Source organism: Cebidichthys violaceus, unplaced genomic scaffold (genome assembly GCF_023349555.1).
Source record: "Cebidichthys violaceus isolate CVI_PGR_0920_01 unplaced genomic scaffold, fCebVio1.0.p SCAF_9, whole genome shotgun sequence".
Taxonomy (NCBI): Eukaryota; Metazoa; Chordata; class Actinopteri; order Perciformes; family Stichaeidae; genus Cebidichthys; species Cebidichthys violaceus.
The window spans coordinates 4,773,062-4,796,111 of NW_027176975.1; the positions used below are offsets into that span (position 1 = coordinate 4,773,062).

At 43.6% G+C, this 23,050-nt stretch overlaps 1 protein-coding gene across 5 annotated transcripts in view; it reads left to right on the plus strand.

The window, feature by feature from the left end:
• The window catches only part of pde4d (phosphodiesterase 4D, cAMP-specific), a 166,324-nt gene extending 144,117 nt beyond the window's left edge, over positions 1-22,207 (plus strand). For 4 of the 5 annotated variants that reach the window (XM_068703327.1, XM_068703326.1, XM_068703328.1 and 1 more), the window contains 13 exons: positions 1,268-1,304; positions 1,408-1,484; positions 1,897-1,946; positions 6,028-6,140; positions 13,875-13,968; positions 14,172-14,347; positions 14,521-14,619; positions 14,718-14,882; positions 15,110-15,209; positions 17,188-17,342; positions 17,446-17,568; positions 17,975-18,157; positions 18,250-22,207. In XM_068703327.1, the coding sequence (XP_068559428.1) occupies positions 1,268-1,304; positions 1,408-1,484; positions 1,897-1,946; positions 6,028-6,140; positions 13,875-13,968; positions 14,172-14,347; positions 14,521-14,619; positions 14,718-14,882; positions 15,110-15,209; positions 17,188-17,342; positions 17,446-17,568; positions 17,975-18,157; positions 18,250-18,789 (1,912 nt within the window). In that variant the 3' untranslated portion in view covers positions 18,790-22,207. Of the gene's footprint in view, positions 1-1,267; positions 1,305-1,407; positions 1,485-1,896; positions 1,947-6,027; positions 6,141-9,524; positions 12,207-13,874; positions 13,969-14,171; positions 14,348-14,520; positions 14,620-14,717; positions 14,883-15,109; positions 15,210-17,187; positions 17,343-17,445; positions 17,569-17,974; positions 18,158-18,249 lie in introns of those variants that run through there. The other variant, XM_068703330.1, reaches the window with a different exon arrangement.
• Positions 22,208-23,050: the final 843 nt, after the last annotated feature.

Genomic DNA, 23,050 nt, shown 5'->3' on the forward strand with positions numbered 1-23,050 from the left:
CTGAAGGAAAGACAAATAGACAAAAAGGATGAAAAATATTGTCCTGAGGTAAACTTAGACTTCTTCCTTCATTCTGCTTTTTTGCTCTGGAGTATTAAACCAATGGCCCTTCTTTGACCTACGCCCACTATCCAGTTACCATGTTCAAATGCTTCATTCTTTCATATCTTTTTTTTTTTTTCTTCTGCTGGGTTGCATGAACAAGGAAACTTGCAGGAGGCAACTTGTCTAAACAGCACTATTCATGAAATTCTTCACAATCAAATTAGTAAAGAAACAAGTTGCACGTGTCTCTAAGCACTTAACAAAGAGACATCTTCAGAGGAACATAGTCCAGAGAGAACAGCCGTACCCCGACTCAGATTCTTTCCTTCACTCGCAGACACTACGTTGTCTCTACTCTGAATACCTTCTATCTGTCTTGTGATGGAAGCACATGACAAGCCTGCACCTCTGTTGACTCTCACAGCAGGCATGTCGGCTCACGTGGGTGTGTACGTGGTGTGGCTGCTGTCTTGCAGAGCTGACCAGTAGGAGGACAGCTCCGTGACCACTAACACGCCACTGTCACCTGAGCAAATGTTTACTGTGTTCACAGTCGTAACGTAGCTCGGGGGGGGGGGTGTGCAGGAGTCTGACTCAAAGTTTACTGTTAACATTCCTATAGCTGGAATTGAATGAGCACCGCTTTCCACTCCCTCGACAATTCTCCCTGACGTGCACCTTACACTCCTCCGCCTGCTCCAGGAGTCATGTGTGCAAGGGCTAGAAGTTAGGAAAGAGCTCATCCGATGTTCCCCTGGATAAATGAAAGTCAATAAACATGTGAAATAACCACTGCCTATGGGATACAGTTAAAGGGCAGAGAGGGGAGGGACGTGGAGGACGGGCGACTGCGTGAGAGAGACATGTCTGTACAGAGAGTGAAAAGACAGCTTGCAGGTTCTACGGTGTCCTTGCTGGAAATGGCAGTCGCTAAACTACCTTACATGTACAGAGACACGTCCACCCATAAATCCCTGTTTATGAAACTGTTGATACTATCATGTTTTGTGACGGAGGGCCTCAGCTGGTAGCTGTTGTGATGAGTGAACATGTCACTGTGATTGAGTGGATCAGAGATGGTGAAACTAATCTAATGTGATGACCCCCCCCTGCTCCTCCCTACCCCTCCTCCCCTTGACCTTTGCAGCACATGATGTATTCTGATGTCAATACACTGTAGATCTGCGGCTCACATTAAAGCCACTGTCTTTGTGTCTTTCAGTCACGGGGACGATATGATTGTAACGCCGTTTGCACAGGTGAGCGCTTGTGCCAATTTTTTGTTTTTGTATTGTCTACATATTTTTTACATTTTCATAAATGGATGTATGATTCGGTGCTAATCTATCACGTTCACTTCAGGTTCTTGCCAGCTTGAGAACTGTACGAAACAACTTTGGTGCATTAACTAATCTCCAGCAAGACAGGGCAGCCAATAAGTAAGTTGCAAGCTTTACTGCTTTTTGTTTTGTTTTTCAAACAGAAACGAAATCTGTCAAAGAGGGAGGTGTGACTGAATTAAAGATCACAACCGGTCAACATGCCAGCATATCCCAGTAATTGATGCCAGTCCCTTTATGACTAAGATGTTCCACTAAATAAGTGATCACAAGCTGCACCTATCTGCACCGTCTCCTGTGCTCACTCACGGTCTGGCTTTGCTCGCCCTCTGCTGTTCTTCTTGAGTAGCTGACTGCAACAATAGCAGCGATAGTCTGCGCCTCCTCCATGTGTAGAAACGAGTTGAGGGAAATGGTGCTTATTTACTGCTAGGAGTCACGTAGAGAGAATTAAAACGTTTTGTGTTGGGAAGGAAATGTCTCAGTGTTTGTTTGTGTCTCTCCCCGACAGGAGATCACCCATGTGTAACCAACCACCCATCACCAAGACCACCTTTACAGGTACGTGGACAGCAAGACCAGCATGCTTTGCTCCTCGATGTGTATATCTGTGATCATGTGTGTGTTCTGGGAATCAGGAATATGCTTTTCTACAACATAATTACTACCATTAGCATTAGAGGTAACACGTGACTTGAAGTCTCCCTATATAGCATTCATAAGCAGTATATGAACAGCCAATACATGGTTCATAGCACACTATTATATAGTTGTAAGCAGATATGCGTTTGATAATATATTTGCCCACAACTATAAAGGGGAGACATTATATTTGTCGACAAATACTGTACATTGATACGCACAATGACATTATGGTGTGTTGTAAACAATTTCTTACATGTTTATATACTGCTTGTACAGAAAATGCTAAATAGGGGCACTTAATTCAAAGTGGCATTGCATTAGAATAATTGGTGATAGCAGTATGCACTCTTTTACTTAAAACTAGAGGCCTTTATAGATTAGAATCAATATAAAGGAGGCGGGTGTTGTTCCAGTGATGTTTTTGCCCGTTGTTAGATATCAGCATGGTGGTGATGAGGGGCTGACAAACACAGAAATGCTGTGCAGGGAGCCAGAGAACATGAACATAATATCCAACACGATCAGAATTCAAATATGGACGACATAGTTTGCGGGGAGAAAATCTCTAAGGTCACCTCATGATGGAAACACCGATTAAGCACATGCTTACTGCCATTCATACTCTTAGTACTATTTGTATCTTAAAACTTTTGAACCGAAGTACTTCTTCAGACCTGTTTCATCGTGATAAACAGAAACACATTTAAATTTGAATCGTGTTAAAATGAGATAAGGCTGCATTAGTCCCACAGCAGGGACATTTGCAATGTTACCACTTATATACCTTTAGTGATTTTATTCAAAGTGCATTTATAGCAAATGTTTCAAGTAATTGAGCATCTTATGAACAGTAACAAGTCTGGAACAGTCTAAACCTGACTTTCAGCAGGTGCTTTAAAATTATGATTTTTTTTTTTTGCTGCATGTCACGATCCTTTCAGAGCCCATCATTGGCCCAAAGCTAGTGTGGGTGAGAGTAATACCATGTACTTGTTTTATTGGTGAAAATGGTCTCCATCTGCATGTATGCACTGTTTAATGATGCAGCACAAGTTTATTATTTATAGCACATTATTTCACAGACTCCCTGACAGAGTGCCAGGGTCCCCTGAGGGACCCCGCTCAATCCAAAATGTTACTGAAGTTGTTCTTGGTCTGTATTGTGGATGTAAAGTTTATCGTAATACGAATGAGGACACTTCTCCAAATCACTCTACCGTTCCCTCCCTCCTTGATATTGCATCTTGTACTCTATTTGGAAACAGCAAGGCTTTGGGTACCACAATATCAAGTCCCAAATAAGTAGGGTATTTTATTTAAATAGCCCGGGCCTCTTAAAATCTTGTTGGAGGATTTAAAGAGATGGACAGTTCTTTCTCTATCCATACGGGGCAGAGTTGAGGTACTAAAGATGGATCTTTTACCAATATTGTTATTTCTCTTTCATCCATATAATTTAAATCCGCACAGCATTGGTTTGAGGACATCAACTGTTTATTTAAAAGGGGCAAAAAAAAAAAAATCATATTTATTTTGTAATTGGCACAGGGATCTTAAAATGTAACTAAAGCTGCTGAATATCCAAGCATTTGGGCTGATGCACTACAAAATTACAATATAGATGAATTATCGAAACAATTGATATCACATCAGTATTCTTCCTTAGCAGTCCAGCCTCCCTTCTCCTCTTGTCTCTGCATATTTCTCTCCTTCTTCCCCTTCCTCCTCCTCCTCCTCCTCTCTCCTCCACTCCCTCTCACAGTCCGACTTCACCGTCGAACTGTTCCGGTACATAGTTTGGCTGCAGCCCTGCGTCTGTGCAGCAGAGTGGCCTCTCCGAGCTCCGGTGTCTGATGTCGCACTAAGCATGAGAAGAATGTCATTGACGTCAGTGCAGTTGCTGTCAGAAAGAGTAGCACCCCAGCCACCGACACCACACCAGGGAGCGATACAGACAGAGAGAGAAAGGGAGACTGAGAGAAAGAAAGAGGAGAGAGACGGGAAGAAGACAAAAGAGGGAGGAGGAAGGATGTTCAGAGATCAGCGGAGGAAACGAGGAGTGTGGGAGAGGAAGGGGACTAATGGAAGGAGGGAGGGAACGATTTGTCAAAGACAATGAGGCAGGAGAGGGAGGATCTTTTAGAGAATAGGAGGTGACAAAGGAGGTGTAGAGATGGTCGGTGGTCATGCTTAGACACTAAATAGTCATGCATTGAAACAAAAACGGTGAGCATGTGCCCTTTGAAATATTCAGGCGCTAAAACAACTACACATGCAGCCCAGACCTACAAACTTTGCAACATTTAGTCTAAGAATGAATTGTCCCAGAATAAAAGGTTGGTTTAAAAAAAAAAAAAAGAAACAATATGAATCGAGCCTAAATAAAGGCCTTTATGGGGTCTAAGTACAAACTGAAGTGTTGATATCGTATGATTAAATGTGGTCCTCCTATTTTTTTTAATCTGGTACTGTTTTCTCTGTGTGTGTAATTGAATTACAGCTAAAGTGCCCCCCCCCCCCCCCCCCCCCCCCCAGATCCCAGATCAAACAGCATTGAAAGCCTGTGCTTTCCTAAATTAGTCAAGGCATCAATATTAATTGGCTTCTGACAAGGTGACATTTTTCTGTTAACGTAGGCTGACTTTGAGAGAGGCATGTCTTGAATTTCACATGAAAAGAGGCGAGAGGATGCTCTGATGCGGCGCCGGTGACGCTCTACATTCTGTGCCATATCGCCAGCCATCTATTTGTTTACCTCTTGTGTTTTGGTGTGTTTGTATGCTGAGCAGTGAACACATATTAACATGCAGGCACACACACACACACACACACACACATCATAGGGAGCTCCCAGCTCTGGCTCCACTCCTCTATTACTCCAGTCCACGTGTTGTCGCTCTCCCTTCCCCATCCACGGTGCAGTCCTCTCAGGCTTTAGGTACAGCTTGGGGAGAGCAGCACGTTTGGCTACCAGGGACGCCGAAGCAACAGCAGCCCACCCCCTATACACACAGCATTCAGAGGAAACACTACCCAGCACACACTCATACACAGCGCCGGATTATACCATTTGCTTCCCGGATACGATGGATATTTTCATTGACAGAGAGGCTAAGGAGACAAAATCATGATGTGTTATGGTTAGCATTTCGTCTGGTGTGTGTGCGTGCGCGTGTCTGTGTGCGTCCGTGTGTGCGTTTGAGATGTCTTTGTATTTGTTAACCATGTCAGGATGCTGGGAACCATCTGGTGTTTGTTCCTTGCTGGACTGTATTGACATGGATCTCGACTGGTTCTGAGTCTCTCACTGGATCCTCTTTTCCACCGTCCCTGTCTTCCCACCATCCCCACATTGGCAGACATGGGCCTGCTCAGCAGACTGCTGTTCATCCTGCTACATGACTGGAATTACATCTCTCTCACGAATGATAGCGTACACCTCACACACACCTAGATCACCGAGTGTGATATGTGTGCTGTGTTTGGAGAGGCAGTGGATGAGTCTGTTTTGTGTGAGATCTCTGAGAAATCGCTGTTGCTCCTTGTGCTCTGTGGGTTGCCTCTGTATTTTTTTTTCGGTGTGATTTTTCTTGCTGTTAACATTCATTTGGACACCCAGAACTGACTCAGAGTGGCTGCTTGCCATTCATCACGTGCAACTGTACTCCCTGGGATTGTAACTGACTTATTCTTAAAAGGAAGGATCCGGGATTTGAACTGTAGGACTGCACTGGAGGTTTCTTTTCTCCAAGGGAGTCAGTGAGCTTTGCTACAGCTGACCTAACCCACAGACCGCTCATCTGTGGGTTAGGATACAGGACTACTGCCAGGCCCACACAGCTGGCTCACCTGTCCAGTATGAAGAGTCACCCATGTGTCTTCTCGGGGTATCCCAGCTTAGCTGTATGTGGGGTGGGAGACCCCGGGCCTGGACCGTCCCCTAGCCCTCTGAAGCGGGCCCTTACTGACCCCTTGCCCTCCTGTCTTGCCCCTGCAGAGGAGGCCTACCAGAAACTGGCCACTGAGACCCTGGAGGAGCTGGACTGGTGTCTGGACCAGCTGGAGACGCTGCAGACGAGACACTCTGTCAGCGAGATGGCCTCCAACAAGGTAAGGTTAACAAAAAAGTGTCCTCCAACTTTTCAAGTTTAATTCTGGAGGCCAACATGATTGCGTCTGATATATCTTTTGTTTCTGTTATTTATTTAAACATGTTCAGAAGCTGCTACCCAGGATTCACTGGGGTGTCTTTTTGTACGTGGCTGATGAGAACTGAATTAATAGATAGTGGTATATGGGATGTATAGTATACATACTAATCTTTGTACGGTTATACTATTATATAGTATATATTATACATCCAGTGTTTGTTACAGGTAGCAGAATTTATTTGTGGGTGTGATAAAGTGACGCGGACACTTGAATTGGTCCTCACAGGTTAACTTCAGACAAGGGAGGTCCTCGTGAAAACATCATTTAGGCAGACTTTTTAATCCATCCACATCAATGAAGAAATGTAAAATCACAAATAAATATTTCTACAAATCTGCCGATGTACTGTATACTGTATGGTCACTCAGCGGCAGTGAAGTGGTGTTTGTTGTTCACCGACAGGCCAAGCTGTTGTGTAACTTCACCTGGAGATAGATCCAATACGTTGTGGGTTGTTGATTTGATTCATTTGAACAGGTGTAGTTTAATATTGAATAGACATTACCTCCTCTGTGTGTGCGACCTTTGCCATGAAGCCCTTTTCCTTGTTCTGTTGTCAAGTGTGCATCAACGCTTAGCAGTTACTGTTTGGCCCTGAGGAGCTCACTATTTCTACAATCATTACGTGGTTGTATGTGTATATGTATATATATATATATATATATATATATATATATATATATATATATATATATATATATATATATTATGTGTTGTGATGCCTTTTGCAGCACCCAGCCATCAAAGCGCACGTTGGACTGTTATATTATCTCTGTGTGTTAGTGACAGCATCATAATGCAGGCAGGGAGTTGTGTTGTGAGCATGCTCAGTCGCCTCCAGTGTGTGTGTGTGTGTGTGTGTATATATATATGTGTGTGTGTGTGTGTGTGTGTGTGTGTGTGTGTGGAGGGAGGCTGCTGTGCCACTCTGAATGCTGAGCAGCTCTAGTGATGTCACACAATGTGATGTCACACAAGGGGGCATGGACCAAGACGAGAGGCAGGGAGGACGGACAGACAAAGGAACTACTCGAACGCGCGCACATCCACCGCTGATGCTTCCACGGTCACATGCATGAGCAGGACGTCTCCCTCATGTGCAAGTGAAAAGGTTAAAAGAAGGAAGAAAAAGGAAAAAAACAAACCCGTAACATGCACCGCCTCACTATTACTTACCAGGACAACTATCTCTAGTTGTCATGGCAACAGCCACAGGCCCAACCAGCCTGCCGTCTCACTCCACCAACACGTACACACACATCAAAGGTACTACAGTCCCCACACCTCCCACACATCGCTTTTACTTGTGTCTGTACCTCTCAGACGTTCATTGATCAACGCTCAACTTAAACCTTTAATTCATCAACGATGGAGATTCTGAGATTAAAAAGAACCTACAAAATGGAATTCCCTTGATGTAAAAGGAGGTAAACTGCAGCTACATCTGCACCTCACTGGATCTGAAGGTGACTCCCAGTGACATTCTGGTGTAGATCACCATCCGTACGTTGTACAGCTGCTGTTGTCTTGTGTTCGTCCGGGGAAGCGGGACAGTTCCTTCTGCTTTCGACATCCCCAAGTAAAGACCCCAATCAGATTCTGACATAACCTATGGAAATAACCCATGTCACCTCTGAACATCAGCATTCTCAGAGCTACTCCGTTAAGCCCCAGGGCTGCTATAACAGTAGGTCAAACAAGGTGGCATACCTGTTTGCCCCAAAGGATCTCACACCAGAGAGAAGACATGTTCAATATTATCATTGCTGCTACAGCGTTCATACAGCAGCTGAAATACATGCTCTATAAATACACAGCATTATACACGATTAAATAGAAATGTAGTGCGATTCGTTCTATCCAACATAGCCTTTGAGGCAACCGTATCTCTATTGAGTCGGGCATTGTGCTGGTGGCTCTAGTTGAGGATGCTCCTGTGGTTACAGTTCCACCCTCTGTGTGGGCGTAGGCGCCTCTAGAATCAGCACCTGGTCGTCCTCTGGTTCTGCGTGTGCCGATCCAGTGTGATCAGCATGCCTCTTCATTGTCCGCTCATTTCCAGAGGTAACAATGTAGGACAAAAGGAAGATACTCTTGATTAACCGCTCGAACCCACTAAGATGCAGAAAGAGTCGTTTCTAGCGTAGAGGAGATTTCCTGGAGCAAAACGTCCCACAAAGGTCTTGGTTGTGTTATGATCCAGGTTGTTGGCGGCCTCTGTTGAACCATGGCTCGGGCAGTAACCGGTTGAATGTACGGTAGATCCCATCACTTCGTCGGGGGGGGGGGGGGGGGGGGGTACTTGTGAAACATGGTTCATTTTACGATACAACACACTGGAAAAATAGTTTAATCTTCGAATAGCTTTTCAATATTGGTATCCCGTGTTGCAGCCTCGGTGAGGTAAATGTCCAGCCGTTCAAAGTGACATATGCAATCACTAAAAACACCCGACAACACTTCCCTAGATCCTCTCATCCGGCCGCCACACATACAGTACAACCCTGGCTAAAACCTTAGTGTGACCGCAGTGTATATAATATATTTGTGTCTCCCTCATGTTGGTGCAAATGCTCTACATCCCCACCACACAGAGCCATCTTAATGATTATTGGATTCTGTTTCACTCACCTCTTGAGACGACACCATGTATATTTTGTCCAGTCCAGCCTCCGATGTGTGTTGTGTTCACCGGTGAGTCATCCAGGACATCCACCATCAATACTTGTTCGTTTCCTTCTCTTTGACTTCGTTCAGGCTCAATACAGCTGCCTTTGCGAGGCGTTGTGCCGGCTATACACAATGTTGGGATATTTGCTCATGCGCACCTGTGGAGACCCCAATTGGGTAATCTGCTTCTTTAGGTTGGATTGGGTCATCATTCTGTTTGTAACTTGTTAGTCATGCTCGTTGAGGTCGAAGGCATTCTAAGGTAACCGTAAATTAATTAATTAATTATCTGAACTGAGAAGGTTTCTTGTAAGGCTGTAGGTCAGAACCCCGACTGCACTAGAATGCCTTTCTCCATTGTTATCTATTCATCTTTTCATCTTTATGTTGTTTATTTTTTTAATTTATTGCCCTGATGTCTTACCCCTTGCCTTTACCGTTTAGCTCCCTACATACTGTGCAGATTTCCTTCTCCACATTTTGTTACCGTTATGAATGGACTCACAGTCATTGGTAGGTTCACTGAAAACGGTTAGTTGCAGCAATGAGAGTGTTCCTGTTCTCCTGTGTTCTGTAGAGAAGAAGGGAGGGGGGGGGGGGGGTCGCCACCACCAGAATAAATATGTAATGTGAGAAAAGAAACGAATGCAACAGAGATCTGGAGGTGTCATAGGCTATATACAGCAGGGAGTGGATATTTCTGGTCACTCTGTCGAAGAGCAAATTACACACAAGTCACAGCTAAGCCTGGTGTGACACTTTCCAATTTCAACCCAATAGTTTGTGTTCACACCTCTTGGCTAAGCTATCAATATGTGTGTGTATTTGTGTGACAGTGGGACGGAGTTTGTGTGGAGGGGTGTATGTGGGCGTTGTATTTGTTTAAACTGTGTGTGTGTGTGTGTGTGTGTGTGTGTGTGTGTGTGTGTGTGTGTGTGTGTGTGTGTGTGTGTGTGTGTGTGTGTGTGTGTGTGTGCGTGTGTGTGTGTGTGTGTGTGGTGGGCCTGTGCTGGCCTGGTTGGCTCAGAGTCAATCAAAGCTGCTGGATCTCAGTTAGCCAGTTGTCTCATCTGCTCCAGCGTAGCTGTAAATTACTCACAGTGCCAGGCTGGCTGTAGAGGTGGGGTGTAAAGTAAGCAGAGACTTGGTTTGGTCCCTTTTCAATCCATGTAGCCACTGGACCATCACAGACACATGGCACATGCATGTGCACGTATGTGCTCACACACACACACACACACACACACACACACACACACACACACACCAAGAAAACTCGTCTCACAAATGACTGTAGATTCCTGATTTAAGATTAAGCTGTTTTAATTTAATGTCATGCTGCCCCATAGTTATTACTGCGTCCATAATCAATATATTGTATAGTAACAACATATCTAATGTAGGGTTGGGCTGCACAATTTATCCGATATTAATCTTGATTGTCCCACAATTAAATGAACATGATTGACTGCGATATTGATGTTTATAATGTGTGCTCCATAAATATAAAACTACGCTGCATATCAAATCAAGCACTTTCCTAAACTGACATCCAGCCACCGGGCACATGGCTTCACTTTTGATAAGCCGTCATTGGCACTGCATGCGTTCCCTTCAGAGGCAGTCTGTGAAAAAACGTTCCAGAATGTTGCAATGTCCAGAGTAGACGACTAATATATAGCACTCACAAGGAACAACCTTCATTTTAGTCATATTTTGACGCATGGTTTTAGTTTTGCTGCAGCTTTATTTTGCTCCTTGGAGAAATGTAGCACAACACGGAATTTAAAGAAGTGCTCATGTGAATCTCGATCTCATCGTGACCTCAATTTTGTTAAATAATAAAAAAAGTAGTCGTGATTATAATTTTGGCCTTAATTAATTGCGGGGCCCTAATCTAATGTGGAAACAACGTGACAATGTGAAAGGGGTCGTTCACGATGATGAAGCCACATTACTTAATGCGTTGGCAATATACTCTTTGTTACACTCGTGCCAGTGAAGCATTTTGAATTCAATTAAATTCAATTGAATCTGCTTTATATAGAACTACATGGCGAATTGTTTCCAACCACAGCGACAACCTCTTGAGCTCAGTGACACACGCAGCAGCCTATGCGGACACTGTGCTTTCAGGTTCTGTTCTACTGAGCCCACTTCAGATTACTGTGACGCTCATTCTTTTTTTTCGCGAGATTAATTGGTTTTCATGTGATACATAATTTCAATAGTGATGTTACTGTGACTCATCTCCCATGAATACTGGCGTGAGAGCAGACCTCACTTTTTCTTTCGTGAGATGAGGTAACCTGTGCTTGTACATCATACTGAACAGAAGGTTAGGTCAGTCAACACGCAGACCCACACACACACACACATGTACCAGTGCACGTAATGTAAATATGCCTTGCATACACACAAATGAACATGCACTGTACACACACACACACACACACACACACACACACACACACACACACATGCACACGCATTACCACATCCCGCCTCACTGCAGGAATGGAAGGAAAAAGGGAAAGAGGTAGATTTTCCACTGACTTCAGTCCCAGCCAATCACACAGCAGGTGACCTCAAGTCTGTTCCAATCCGAGCCAATCAGAGGTGATGATGAGCTCACACTTCTTCCATATCTGGGCCCTGATTTGCTGCTGTTGTGTGACACAGCAAGAGAAGCAGCTTTTGCTCTTCACATGGGAGCTTGTGTCATACACACAGAGGCGGGCAGGCAGGCAGTCAGGCCTGTTTGGAAGCTGTTGACAGATTATTATTTTTTTTTGTGCTGTCCCGGTGCTTTGGCATCTACCAAGCATCCGCACCATCATCAATTATTCACAACCTCAGCAGTGCGTCCCTGTATCTGAGTGTATGTGTTTGAGTGTGTGTGTGTGTTAGTGTGTGTGTGTGTGTGAACGTGTCATGTGTATCACAGTGTGTGTGGTCTCAACGGATCTTTGGGGAGCCACGTTCCCGCTGCTCTTCTCTCAGAATCTGCTTTTCCTCTCTGTGGGCTCCTTTCCGTGGATATTGGCAGGACCAGAACGTGATGCTTCGTTTGTGGACATTGAACCGAGTTTCGAAGGCTCTTCAGGTTGAAGTCTTTTACTGGCCAGAGCTGCGGACGTTTTTTGTTTTTTGCTAGCAGTCTAGCGCTTTCATCATCCGAACTGTATTTTGGGCTATAAAGCTGTACCTTTCTGTTTCTGGAGCTCTTGTGTTTCGTTTGTCAAAATGCCTGAAGCTAATTATCTGCTCTCTGTGTCCTGGGGATATATAAAGGTAAGATATGGTCTCAGATTAGTCTGTTTAAATTCATTATTCAGGCTTTTTTTTTTTTTTTTTTTTTTTTACACCTATTTCATTGTGATTGTTTCTATTCATTTCCAGAGAGTGTTTTTTGTAGCGGAGGTTCATCCTTGACACATATTTGGATGCTGGGTTGTATGACCACAAATAGAAAGCACTTACTGCATGTAAGCTCCTCGCTAACATGTCGTCCATTGAACAAAGCTTCAAAGTGGTGACATTTCTGGATCCATCATCCATTTTGATACATCTGCGATGGAGAGAGCTGATAACGCTCGCACTGTACTTTGAAAGGTGTCGGCATTGGCTGGAGGTGCGGCAAAGACGAACATACGTAGTTACATTTTGAAGCGAATTTGATTTTAAAACGGCAGACATTTTCACCGCTAAATTGTTAAATTCTCGTGGGTCCATTTCGGTTATTTTAAGCTCTTAGATGGAATAAATCGGCAACTCTTGGAGCTCTGTGAAGACTTATTTAGGTCAACGATCCTCTCGGTAGTTGAGATGCTCCACATTTTATTGATGTTCTGGGGGATGTTTTTTAGGTTAGCCACACATTTTAATTAAAAAAGCAAAAAATCTATCTCTTATTTGTTATAATAATACATAATGCATGTGTCTCGTTAATACAGCTCTACATGTGATGTCTTTGTCGCTGTCCTCCTCTACAGGCTCTTATTACCTGACAAAAGCACACCACAGATGGCTCTTTGCCTCTTGTGTCTCCATTTTAAACAGCCACCCAATGAATGCCCGTGGGTGTTGCTCAATAGGATGTCAATACACAATTGCGCAGAAAGCACTCTGCGGTGTAGTAAGGGTCTGTTTTAAGTGATCAATATTGATGTATACTTAATCAATATACATAAATTAGGCATTTGGACTGAAGCCAGAATGAGTAGCGACTTTTGTGCGAGAGGTTTTTGTTTTGCGATCCGCTTTTGGAACTGTTGTTCGGCGGCCACTTTAGAAAGCCCCTGATTTCAAGCATCCTCCTCCACGTCAATCAGTTCGGTCTTCAAATCAAAACCTTACAGCTAAATTTGGGTCTGCCACTCGAATTACAGTAGGCAGAGGAGACAGAGGAGAGAATAGGGTGAGGGAGAGGCAGGGAGGAGCAGGCAGTGCGGCAGAGGAGAACTGAAATTCAAAGAAAGAATGTGGGAAATTGGGTTACTGATTGTGTACTTACCTGGCAGTAGCACTCTGACCTGCTTTGTGTGTTTGTGCGCACGTGTTAAACCAGAAATGGTGACGTTACTGGTACGGCTCTGGAGGAGGCCGCGGCCAGCGGAGGAGTCTGTTTGATTCTTCACTGCCATGGTGAACATTTATATGATCAAATAAAAGGTTCTGTAGTACTGGACCCATACTTTAGCCTCAAACACATTTAGAGAAATGAGCAAAGTGTATTTGTCTCTTGAATTGTTTTTGCAGTTTGAGTTATTATTGGGTAATATGTATTCAAATATGTGTATGATACCTGAGTAGCAGCTGTAAGAAAAGAAAAAGAAAATGTGATTTTTCTGCCCTGTATTACACACTGTGAAACCCCTAATCTGTGTGTGTGTGTGTGTGTGTGTGTGTGTGTGTGTGTGTGTGTGTGTGTGTGTGTGTGTGTGTGTGTCCCTCTTTCAGTTCAAGAGGATGTTGAACAGGGAGCTGACTCACCTATCAGAGATGAGCCGCTCTGGGAACCAAGTGTCTGAGTTCATCTCCAGCACCTTCCTGGGTGAGTGATGACACAGGATAGACTCACTGGGTTTGGAATTTAAAAAAAAAAAATCTCCCTCTGCCTGAGAAGTAAAAATGTATATTTCGACAAGCTTTTTTTTTTTTCTGGTTGAACCACTACAACATTAACCCAAGTGCGCAACAAAAGGCTTCGTCATCCTCACGCTCTCCTTCCACTTGTGTGTCCCTGGGTTCCTCTAGACAAGCAACACGAAGTGGAGATGCCGTCCCCTCAGACGCAGAAGGAGAAGGAGAAGAAGAACAAGCCCATGTCTCAGATCATTGGGGTGAAAAAGCTGCAACACTCCTCCAGCCTCACAAACTCTAATATCGCTCGCTTCGGAGTCAAGACGGAGACCGAGGATGAACTAGCTAAGGTGTGTCTGTGTGTCCTGACAAACGCTGTGCACACACACACACACACACACCGTGCAGCAACTAAAATAAGTTGCACGTTCACATAAATGGAGAGCACACTATCCGAAATGTTATTTGGCTCAGGTGATATTGAAGGAAAAAAATGAATTGTGTATCTAATTCCTTTTTTCAGGAGCTCGAGCATGTGAATAAATGGGGCCGCAACGTTTTTAAAATCTCAGAGTTCTCTGGGAATCGGCCACTGACAGTCATGATGTACACTATATTCCAGGTAAGGACTGTCACGTCTTTCACTACAACATGAATTGCCTGTTGAGTCCTGAAACAGTTTTTGACCACAAACTCCCTCTTGTATTTTGTGGTTTGCAGGAGAGAGACTTGCTGAAAACGTTTAAAATTCCACTTGACACCTTTATAACATACCTGATGACCTTAGAAGACCATTATCATGGCGATGTGGCCTACCATAACAACATTCATGCTGCTGACGTCACCCAGTCAACTCACGTGCTGCTATCCACCCCTGCCCTCGAGGTGAGGCGCATGTGCACTTACGACGCGAATGAACACACTTGAACACATGCGCAGACATACGCGTACACACTGACACGCAGCCCACGCCTCCACAATCAGCTTCAATCAAACTCCAGCTCAAAGTCCAATCAATGGCTCTTACTTCGCAGGGATATTTTTGTCCAACCGTTTGATTCTCTCATCAATGCCCTCCCTCCTCCCCTCTGTGCTCGCTTCTTTTCTTCCAGGCTGTGTTCACAGACCTTGAGATCCTAGCTGCCATCTTTGCCAGTGCAATTCACGACGTGGACCATCCTGGTGTCTCCAACCAGTTCCTCATCAACACCAGTGAGTCTAAATATGGCGCTGTCTTAGCAGCTACGTCAGTGCCTCAGCAGTGTCATTAGTGCGTATTCACAAGCAAGAACAGTCTGTTACCCAGGTGGGAACATGCACACTGTAGCTTCACACACACACACACACACACACACACACACACACACACACATACTCACACTAGACAATTAACGTTTCTGTCATAAAAGAAACTTCACGTATAAACCAAACTTGGATGCATTTTACTGCGCATGGATGGTCAAAATATTCAAAGCAGAACACGCATGCACATAATGCGCACGTGGCACATTTTAGTCATGTGTGATGCTTTAACAAGTGATTCCAAGGAAGAGGAGTTCAAAGAGATAAGTATAGAAGCCTTTCCTTGTAGCACATCATCACTCAAGCTCTCAGGAAACAAACATCCCTCTCAAAGACGTGGCTGTAGTAGACCACACTGCATAGGGGAACCTTTGTTTGACATCTTATGTAGCCTCGATGCTGTTGTTAGGGTAACAAGGTGGGATAATAGTTATGCCACACACATTGCAATATATCATATTTGCCCTGACCAATCGGCACTGTCGCATCCTGTGCAGCAGCATCAGACGGGTTTGCCATGCTGGTCAAAAGAGTATATTGTTTTAAGAGATGTTGTTTCTGCAGTCGATTAACAACAGCCTGTATATCTGTGTCAATCTCATCCAGGCTTATCGCCATATTCGTGTCAAACTGTGAGATGTCATCTGTCTTGCACAACACCAGACATATTTGTTGAGAAAAAGTTGAGATAGCTGTTGGCAATTGAAAGGCCCTGAACCAGGGTGCAATACAAGGAATCAAATGTCATCTATGTGGTTTTCACTGCATTGAAGAATTTCTTCTTTTTTTTTTGTTGTAAATCAACAGCAAAATATCTTTCCAGTATTGGTGTCCCCGTTTATCTGGATAAACCACAGACCTCACTGTGAACAAAGATTTAGATTTTTTTAAATAAGGGACTTCCTATTTTTACACCTGACAGTGTTTCGTTTGTATTGCTGTCAGCATCACAAATGCAAATTCCATTCACCTCCATTGTAAAGTGGAGGCAGAAAAGATATCCCAAAATCTGGAAAAAAATCAAAGCAAAGCTGTCTGCAGGGGTAGTAGTGATGGAAGGGGGTGAACTGAGCCTCCAGCCAGACCGACAGGGTTCATGAGGTTGAGGCTGGCAGCTGAAGTGTCCTCAAGCAAGAGGCTGAACCTCTGCCACCTCTCTGCTGTCGCTGACTCACTCGCTCGCGGCTGGAGGTGCCACAAATATCGCCTTGATTTGGCAATTTAGAGGAAAACACAAACAAACAGAGTTTTAATCCGCTGGGTATTGCCTTAAGCAATCATTCAGGATCCCGTTACAAAAGTTTGTGTTGCATAAAGGCATTAGTAATACCTTACCGGAACAGAAAATCCACTGCACACACTCAACTCGCAAAATGTGTTGTGCTTCCCATAAGCCCAAATGGGGAATCCCTGCAGCAAAGGCAGTGTGAGTCATCGTCGTTAGGAGCCACCAGACTGATCTTCTGTCAGCCACAGAGCAACAGAGCAGGATCCCCTTTCTCCCCTCTGCTGCTCTGCTCCACTGTGGCCAAGACTAATGCGTCTTAATGGGAAATCTAAATACAGCTGGAGGACCTTCACATGACCCAGAGTGGGGAGACCTCCCCGCGGAAAACATGCTGCTGCTTTCTTCTGCCACTCACGGAGCAAGGCATGGATGACACACGTGTCACCGCGGCGCACGTATCGTTTGGAGAGGCCCATTAGGAGTGAACTTTGTAGCTCTTATTCGCACCGCATTCTGTTGAAAAGATGCACTTAGTTGCATTTGGATTTCCTTACAAAATAACCCGTTTATTGACGCGTGAGGATGTAAATGTCATGTTTTTTATGATTAATTAAAACACAATTCCTCAAGCTGAAATGATCGATGTTGTGCTCCGTGCAGATTCAGAGCTGGCGCTGATGTACAACGACTCGTCGGTGTTGGAGAACCACCATCTAGCAGTTGGTTTCAAGCTTCTACAAGAGGAGAACTGTGACATCTTCCAAAATTTGACCAAAAAACAAAGACAATCACTGCGAAAGATGGTCATTGACATTGTAAGCGAAACGAAATATTACGCGGAATGCATTACGTGCACTACACTATACAATTCCTTTATTTCTGTATTGAATGCTAACGGTTTGTTGTGGGTATTCCCAGGTGCTAGCAACCGACATGTCCAAGCACATGAATCTACTGGCTGATCTGAAAACTATGGTGGAAACCAAGAAGGTGACCAGCTCGGGTGTCCTGCTGCTGGACAACTACTCTGACAGGATACAGGTCAGACTGCCCAGAAACGGAAAGATCCGTGTCTCTTTGTTTTGGTGATTTTAACGTACAGTCAAAGAATAGCCAGGTCCCCTCCAAGATTCTGCAACATTTAGGCTTCTGAAAACTTTTCACATCTGTAGAAAAAATACGTCATTAGTGCCACAGTAATATGGTAGCTTCCCCCGTTTTGGACTCTCTGATTTTCTCCATTCACTTAAAGGTGCATAGGAACAAATTAGTCACGTTAAAGTTGAACTCACAACACACATTTCCTTCAACAATTTCATTAAAATCAGATGATTTCAGCCTGAAACGGTTGTAATTGATGCTGGGACCGAGCCCCTAGGCTTCACCCTACCCTAAATCATGGAACACCTTTTTTTTTAAATATCTTTCTGGTTTTTTTTATATTCAGGTTCTTCAGAACATGGTGCACTGTGCAGATCTGAGCAACCCCACTAAGCCTCTCCAGCTGTATCGGCAGTGGACGGACCGCATCATGGAGGAGTTCTTCAGCCAGGGGGACCGAGAGAGGGAGAGGGGCATGGAGATCAGCCCTATGTGTGACAAACACAACGCCTCAGTAGAAAAGAGCCAGGTAACACACACACACACACACGCACATCAATATTGTGCACAGACACAGACTAAATGACCTGTTCTTCTATTCTTCCCTAATGTATCCTGTAGGTTGGCTTCATAGACTATATCGTTCACCCTCTGTGGGAGACCTGGGCTGACCTGGTCCACCCGGATGCCCAGGACATCCTCGACACGTTGGAAGACAACAGGGAGTGGTACCAAAGCACCATCCCCCAAAGCCCCTCTCCTCACTTGGACGACCCCGAGGACGGCTCTCGGCCCCCAGGGGACAAGTTCCAATTTGAGCTCACCCTGGAGGAGGACGGGGAGTCAGACACGGAGAAAGACAGCGGCAGCCAGCCGGAGGAGGAGGAGGAGGAGGAGGAGGAGGATGACGAGGAGGAAGACGAAGACGAGGAGAACAGCTGTACTGACTCTAAAACGCTCTGTACGCAGGACTCTGAATCAACAGAGATTCCTTTGGACGAACAGGTGGGGGATGATGATGAAGAGGAGGAGGAGGAGGAGGAGGAGGAGGAGGAGGTAACGGAAGAAGGGGAGACATCCTGTTCACAACCATGTGCTGTGGAGGAAGAGGTAGCAGAGCAGCAGGAGGGAGAGGAGAAGGAGGAAGCCCCCCACACATAGCAGTTTATGGACAGCAGCTGATTAACTGTTCTTCTTAGTAATGACAGATGATTATTTATAGAATATTTTTTGGGTTTTGTGGAGTCTGTCTGTGTTTTTTATACATCTCTGTTTATGGTTCCAAAGCGCGTGCTGCTCCCCGCCTTGGCCACTCCTCCCGTCAGCTTTGTTCAGACACGCCCACCGGTACTTCTTCAAGTTTTTTTGCACTCAGGAAAACTCCTCTCCATTCCCGTCTGTACTGAAGTGGTGTGCCCCCGATTTCACTTTTACGCCTCCTTTTCACAAGCTTAAAGCTTAGTATACGGGACGAGCAGTTCAGTCTGCTCAGTGCTGTCCACACCACACATAATATCACATTTTCCTTCCCTACCGCTTCGTCTCAGCCTTTTGCCTGAAAGTTTAGCAGTGTTTCGGTGTTTTATCAAGTGCCCATACTCTACAGAGACGGTTTGTCGGCGTGTTTCAAGGAGCATCTCCACCTCGGTTAGGTCATTTCCTCCCCCTCAGCGAATTAGGAGGCGTCTTACGCTGCCGTTCCGCTGAAAACCCGACGGACGCTGCAGAGATGAAAGCTGCAGCACACTGGGGAGCTTTTCGAGACACATTTCTGATGTAAAAGTCTTCCTTGAAAACCTGACTGATACAAAGCTCAAATCTACACAGCAACGGCGCTGTCCTAGACCTCTTTAATTTTTGTATCGTACTGTATGTAAGATTCAGATATTTTCTAGAATTTACTTTTGCAATCTGAGGCTTTTCCCTTTTTTTTTGGTCGGCAAAGAAGATAAGAGAACTTTTGGAAAGCAGTGGGGAGAAGTGTGTCACACATATTCAGTGTTTTGAAGGGATACCTTCACGACTGGATTACATTAGGAGTGTTCTGAGGTGTTTGCACTTGCTCCAATAGCATTTATACTACTATTCCCATGCTACTATACACACATTTGGTTCGTCCTGTGAGTTGAAATTTGGAATTTATTCATACTAACTATTATTTGAGTACGAGTTTTCACTGAGAAGGGTGCAGGAACCTTGTGCTTTACTCCCATTGAAAGGGTTCATGATGTGGATGAAGCCTTCACATTTTATTGTCGTTGCCTGCAGTTCTTTTGAACACATCCTGAGACAATGCAATGCTTTGTAGTTGATACAAAAAGCACCTTCTTTTTAGAAGCTTGATTAGTGTTCAGAGTATTCAGAAATATTAATGGTGTTAAAAACCACTGGTGTGATTTTATACCAATGTTATGAGAGATTTCTGTTGTCCTTCTTTTCATTTTGTTTGATGTGCACATCACCAACAGCTGCATACCTGCTTGTTTCCAGACACTTCATTTTCTGTTGAGCGGTATGAATTTATTTGTCATCAACATTAAACCCAGTTGCTGTCTTTGTTTTGGACAAGACAATCAGCTCCGTTGTGTAGTCATCAGATAAGACGATCCTCTAGATCCTCTAATGCACTGATATATATATTCATATATCACCGCTTAATTATGTTTGATATGTTTAAACTCGCCAAAACACTCACTCATGAATACTCAGTGAGCTGTCTCACACCTCGGCCAAGACACTCTTCCTTTTTCCATGTTTATAATTTTTTTTTCACTTTTCACCTGATGCTATTATTTATTGGTATATTTTTCTATTTGTCGAGTCGTTTTTTGCAATATAAAGGTGGTACAGTAAATATTTAACTGTAGCATAGACCACAGTACAGGCTTGGCAGTTACAATACCCAAATATACTTTCTCTCTGTGTACATAAAATATATAGAAAAATTAACAAATGTATAAAAAAAAAAAAAAAAAACACTTGAAATACTGCACATCGCTTTTTTTTTTTTTAAAGAGCTTCTTTTGATTATGTGTCATTTCCAAACTTTTTATTTCATTTTTTCATTTTGTGCCAAGATTTCTCTCTTCTTTTTTTTTTTTTTTTCAGCCTCACCCGATGCCCTTACCTGTAATAAAATGTTCTGGTTTTATCGCTGTTTACAAACATATATTTATTGTGCTGTATATAATATATAATTATTAATGTTATTACTATCATAATGCCGTTTGTTGTAAATGGTTGATTCTTATCATCCCTTTTGGTGATGGTGTGGCTGTATTACGTACCTCTTGTTGAGAGAATGTTTATTACACACACGCTTCAGTGTAAAAATGATCCATCGACATGTTGCTTATCTGAGAAGTAGCTCAGTGAAGAGAGGGGGAAAGCCAAATTGTTTTTTAAAAAGAAACTGTTCCTTGGCCCATGGGCTGTGCCTTAAATTCAACGCATGTCATTTACTTTAGCCTTTTTTTTTTCCTGTTTTATTTTCTAGTTCTCTTTTGCTGCATTAGTAGTGACTCTTTTGGCTTGGGTTGGCCTGATCTCATGTTGTGAATTTGAAAATGTTGCCTTTTTACGATCACAGCCAAACACAAAATTGCTCTATCAAGAAAATAAACAAAAGTGGCTCTGGGTAGAAAACACGTCGCCGGTGCAGAAGCTTGCAGGGATTCAGGTCAACCACGAGCCATAGATGCACTACACGAGTGACGTGTGGCCTATAGCCGGATGTCCAAGAGTCCTATTTGCTGTAGACCTGGTCTGAACAACTCGCACCTTCCTTACGCCCCGCCACTACACTCACAAGATGTGACACAACCCGTCCGATGTAAACGGCACGGGAGCAACTTTGCGTCTGCGCAAAGTTGCTGCGGTGTCGTCTGCATCCGCGTGGGCGCATCGCAGCTACAAACACTGAATGGGGCGCGGCGGGAGTGCGTAGTTGCCGCTGGACCACAGCCTACGAAGCACAGAGGCTTTGAGACACATCTGCATGTTCAGCCACTGCTGCATTAATTATGGCTGAAACACTGACAGTGTGTTGCTTATCTATGCTTGGCCAACACTTCCACTCACATTACTTGCAATATCCAAAACCACTGACATCTTTCTGCCTGGACGGGAGAAGGGTTTAGTATATCTCTGTAGTAAAGGGCGGGTCGGGGTGGGTGGGTGGGTGGGGGTTATGGGTGAGTGCATCATTGTCCAGAAACAGGGACTCTTATTTTGACACACATACTGTAGATTCTAAACAGCCCTGGACCAATGGAAACAGTGGGTTCTTTTCTCATTATGTGTTCTATTTTTTATGGTATGAAAGGAAAAACACAAACTGTAACTTAAAAAAAGGTCTTCAGGACAATTATTTTTTTGGGTTATGTCTTTAGAATGCCAACTTGTCTGTAAGTTTCACAGGACAAGTAAAATGTTATTTTAATGGATTCCTTGTTAATTGCAGTCTATTGGATAGCACTGTAGATCATACAACTTTGTGTAAAAAAAAACAAATAAAAAGAATGAAAAAAAAGTTTTTATATGCAATGGATTAAATAAAAGCATGGGTTGATTCTGCCTACTCACTGGTTTCTTGTCCTTGTTTCAGATGGTAAAACACAAGTGTGGGATGAACCGTACATGTTTCACTGAGGGAAAATAAACTTTTAAAAATCATTAATCCACTTTCTATAATTGGCATTTCAGTTTTCTCCCCACAGTCTGCGGTGGCCAATGGGTGCGGTCTGTAGGTTTCTGCTCTAGATGTTCTGCGTGTTTCAACAGCCTCTTACACCGATTCATATTACAACACTTTTTGTAAGAGGAAGAAAAGGTGATTATATCTGGGTGATAACATCAGACTTTAAGCCACCATGACTGGAGGACATGAGCGTTAACTTCAGCTCTATCCTTCATTCTGACTGAGGAGAGCGTCTGCGCTTCATCTCAGGATCTACGAATTTAAAGTAACCTTAAGCTATATCTGGCACAATATAATGCTTTGTCCATTGAAAAATATACAATAAAATTAAATGAAAAACTAAGTGAGTATATCTAAAGCTGTTGTACGTGTTTACTAGAGTTGTTTTAATGGACACTAGCTGTGGAGTTTATGTGATACTGTGATAGCAGGCTACCAGTTATGAAGTGATCAATAAATCCCACGTTGACATGTTTGCTTCACAACACTAGGTTATACAGGTTTATACACATTGGTATATAAAGCTGGTACATTTGTGTGTATTCTGATCTTTTACAGTATCAAAAGTTCACGCAGCAGAACAGCCTTCACAGTTTTATATTATATAATACTGTATCATTATTATTGTTAATGTATTACTGATTAAGCAGTATTTTCTTATTGTAGCTTAATGAGCTGAAGCTATATTATTACTGGATTAGTTTAGTCATTTTATAAAATGAT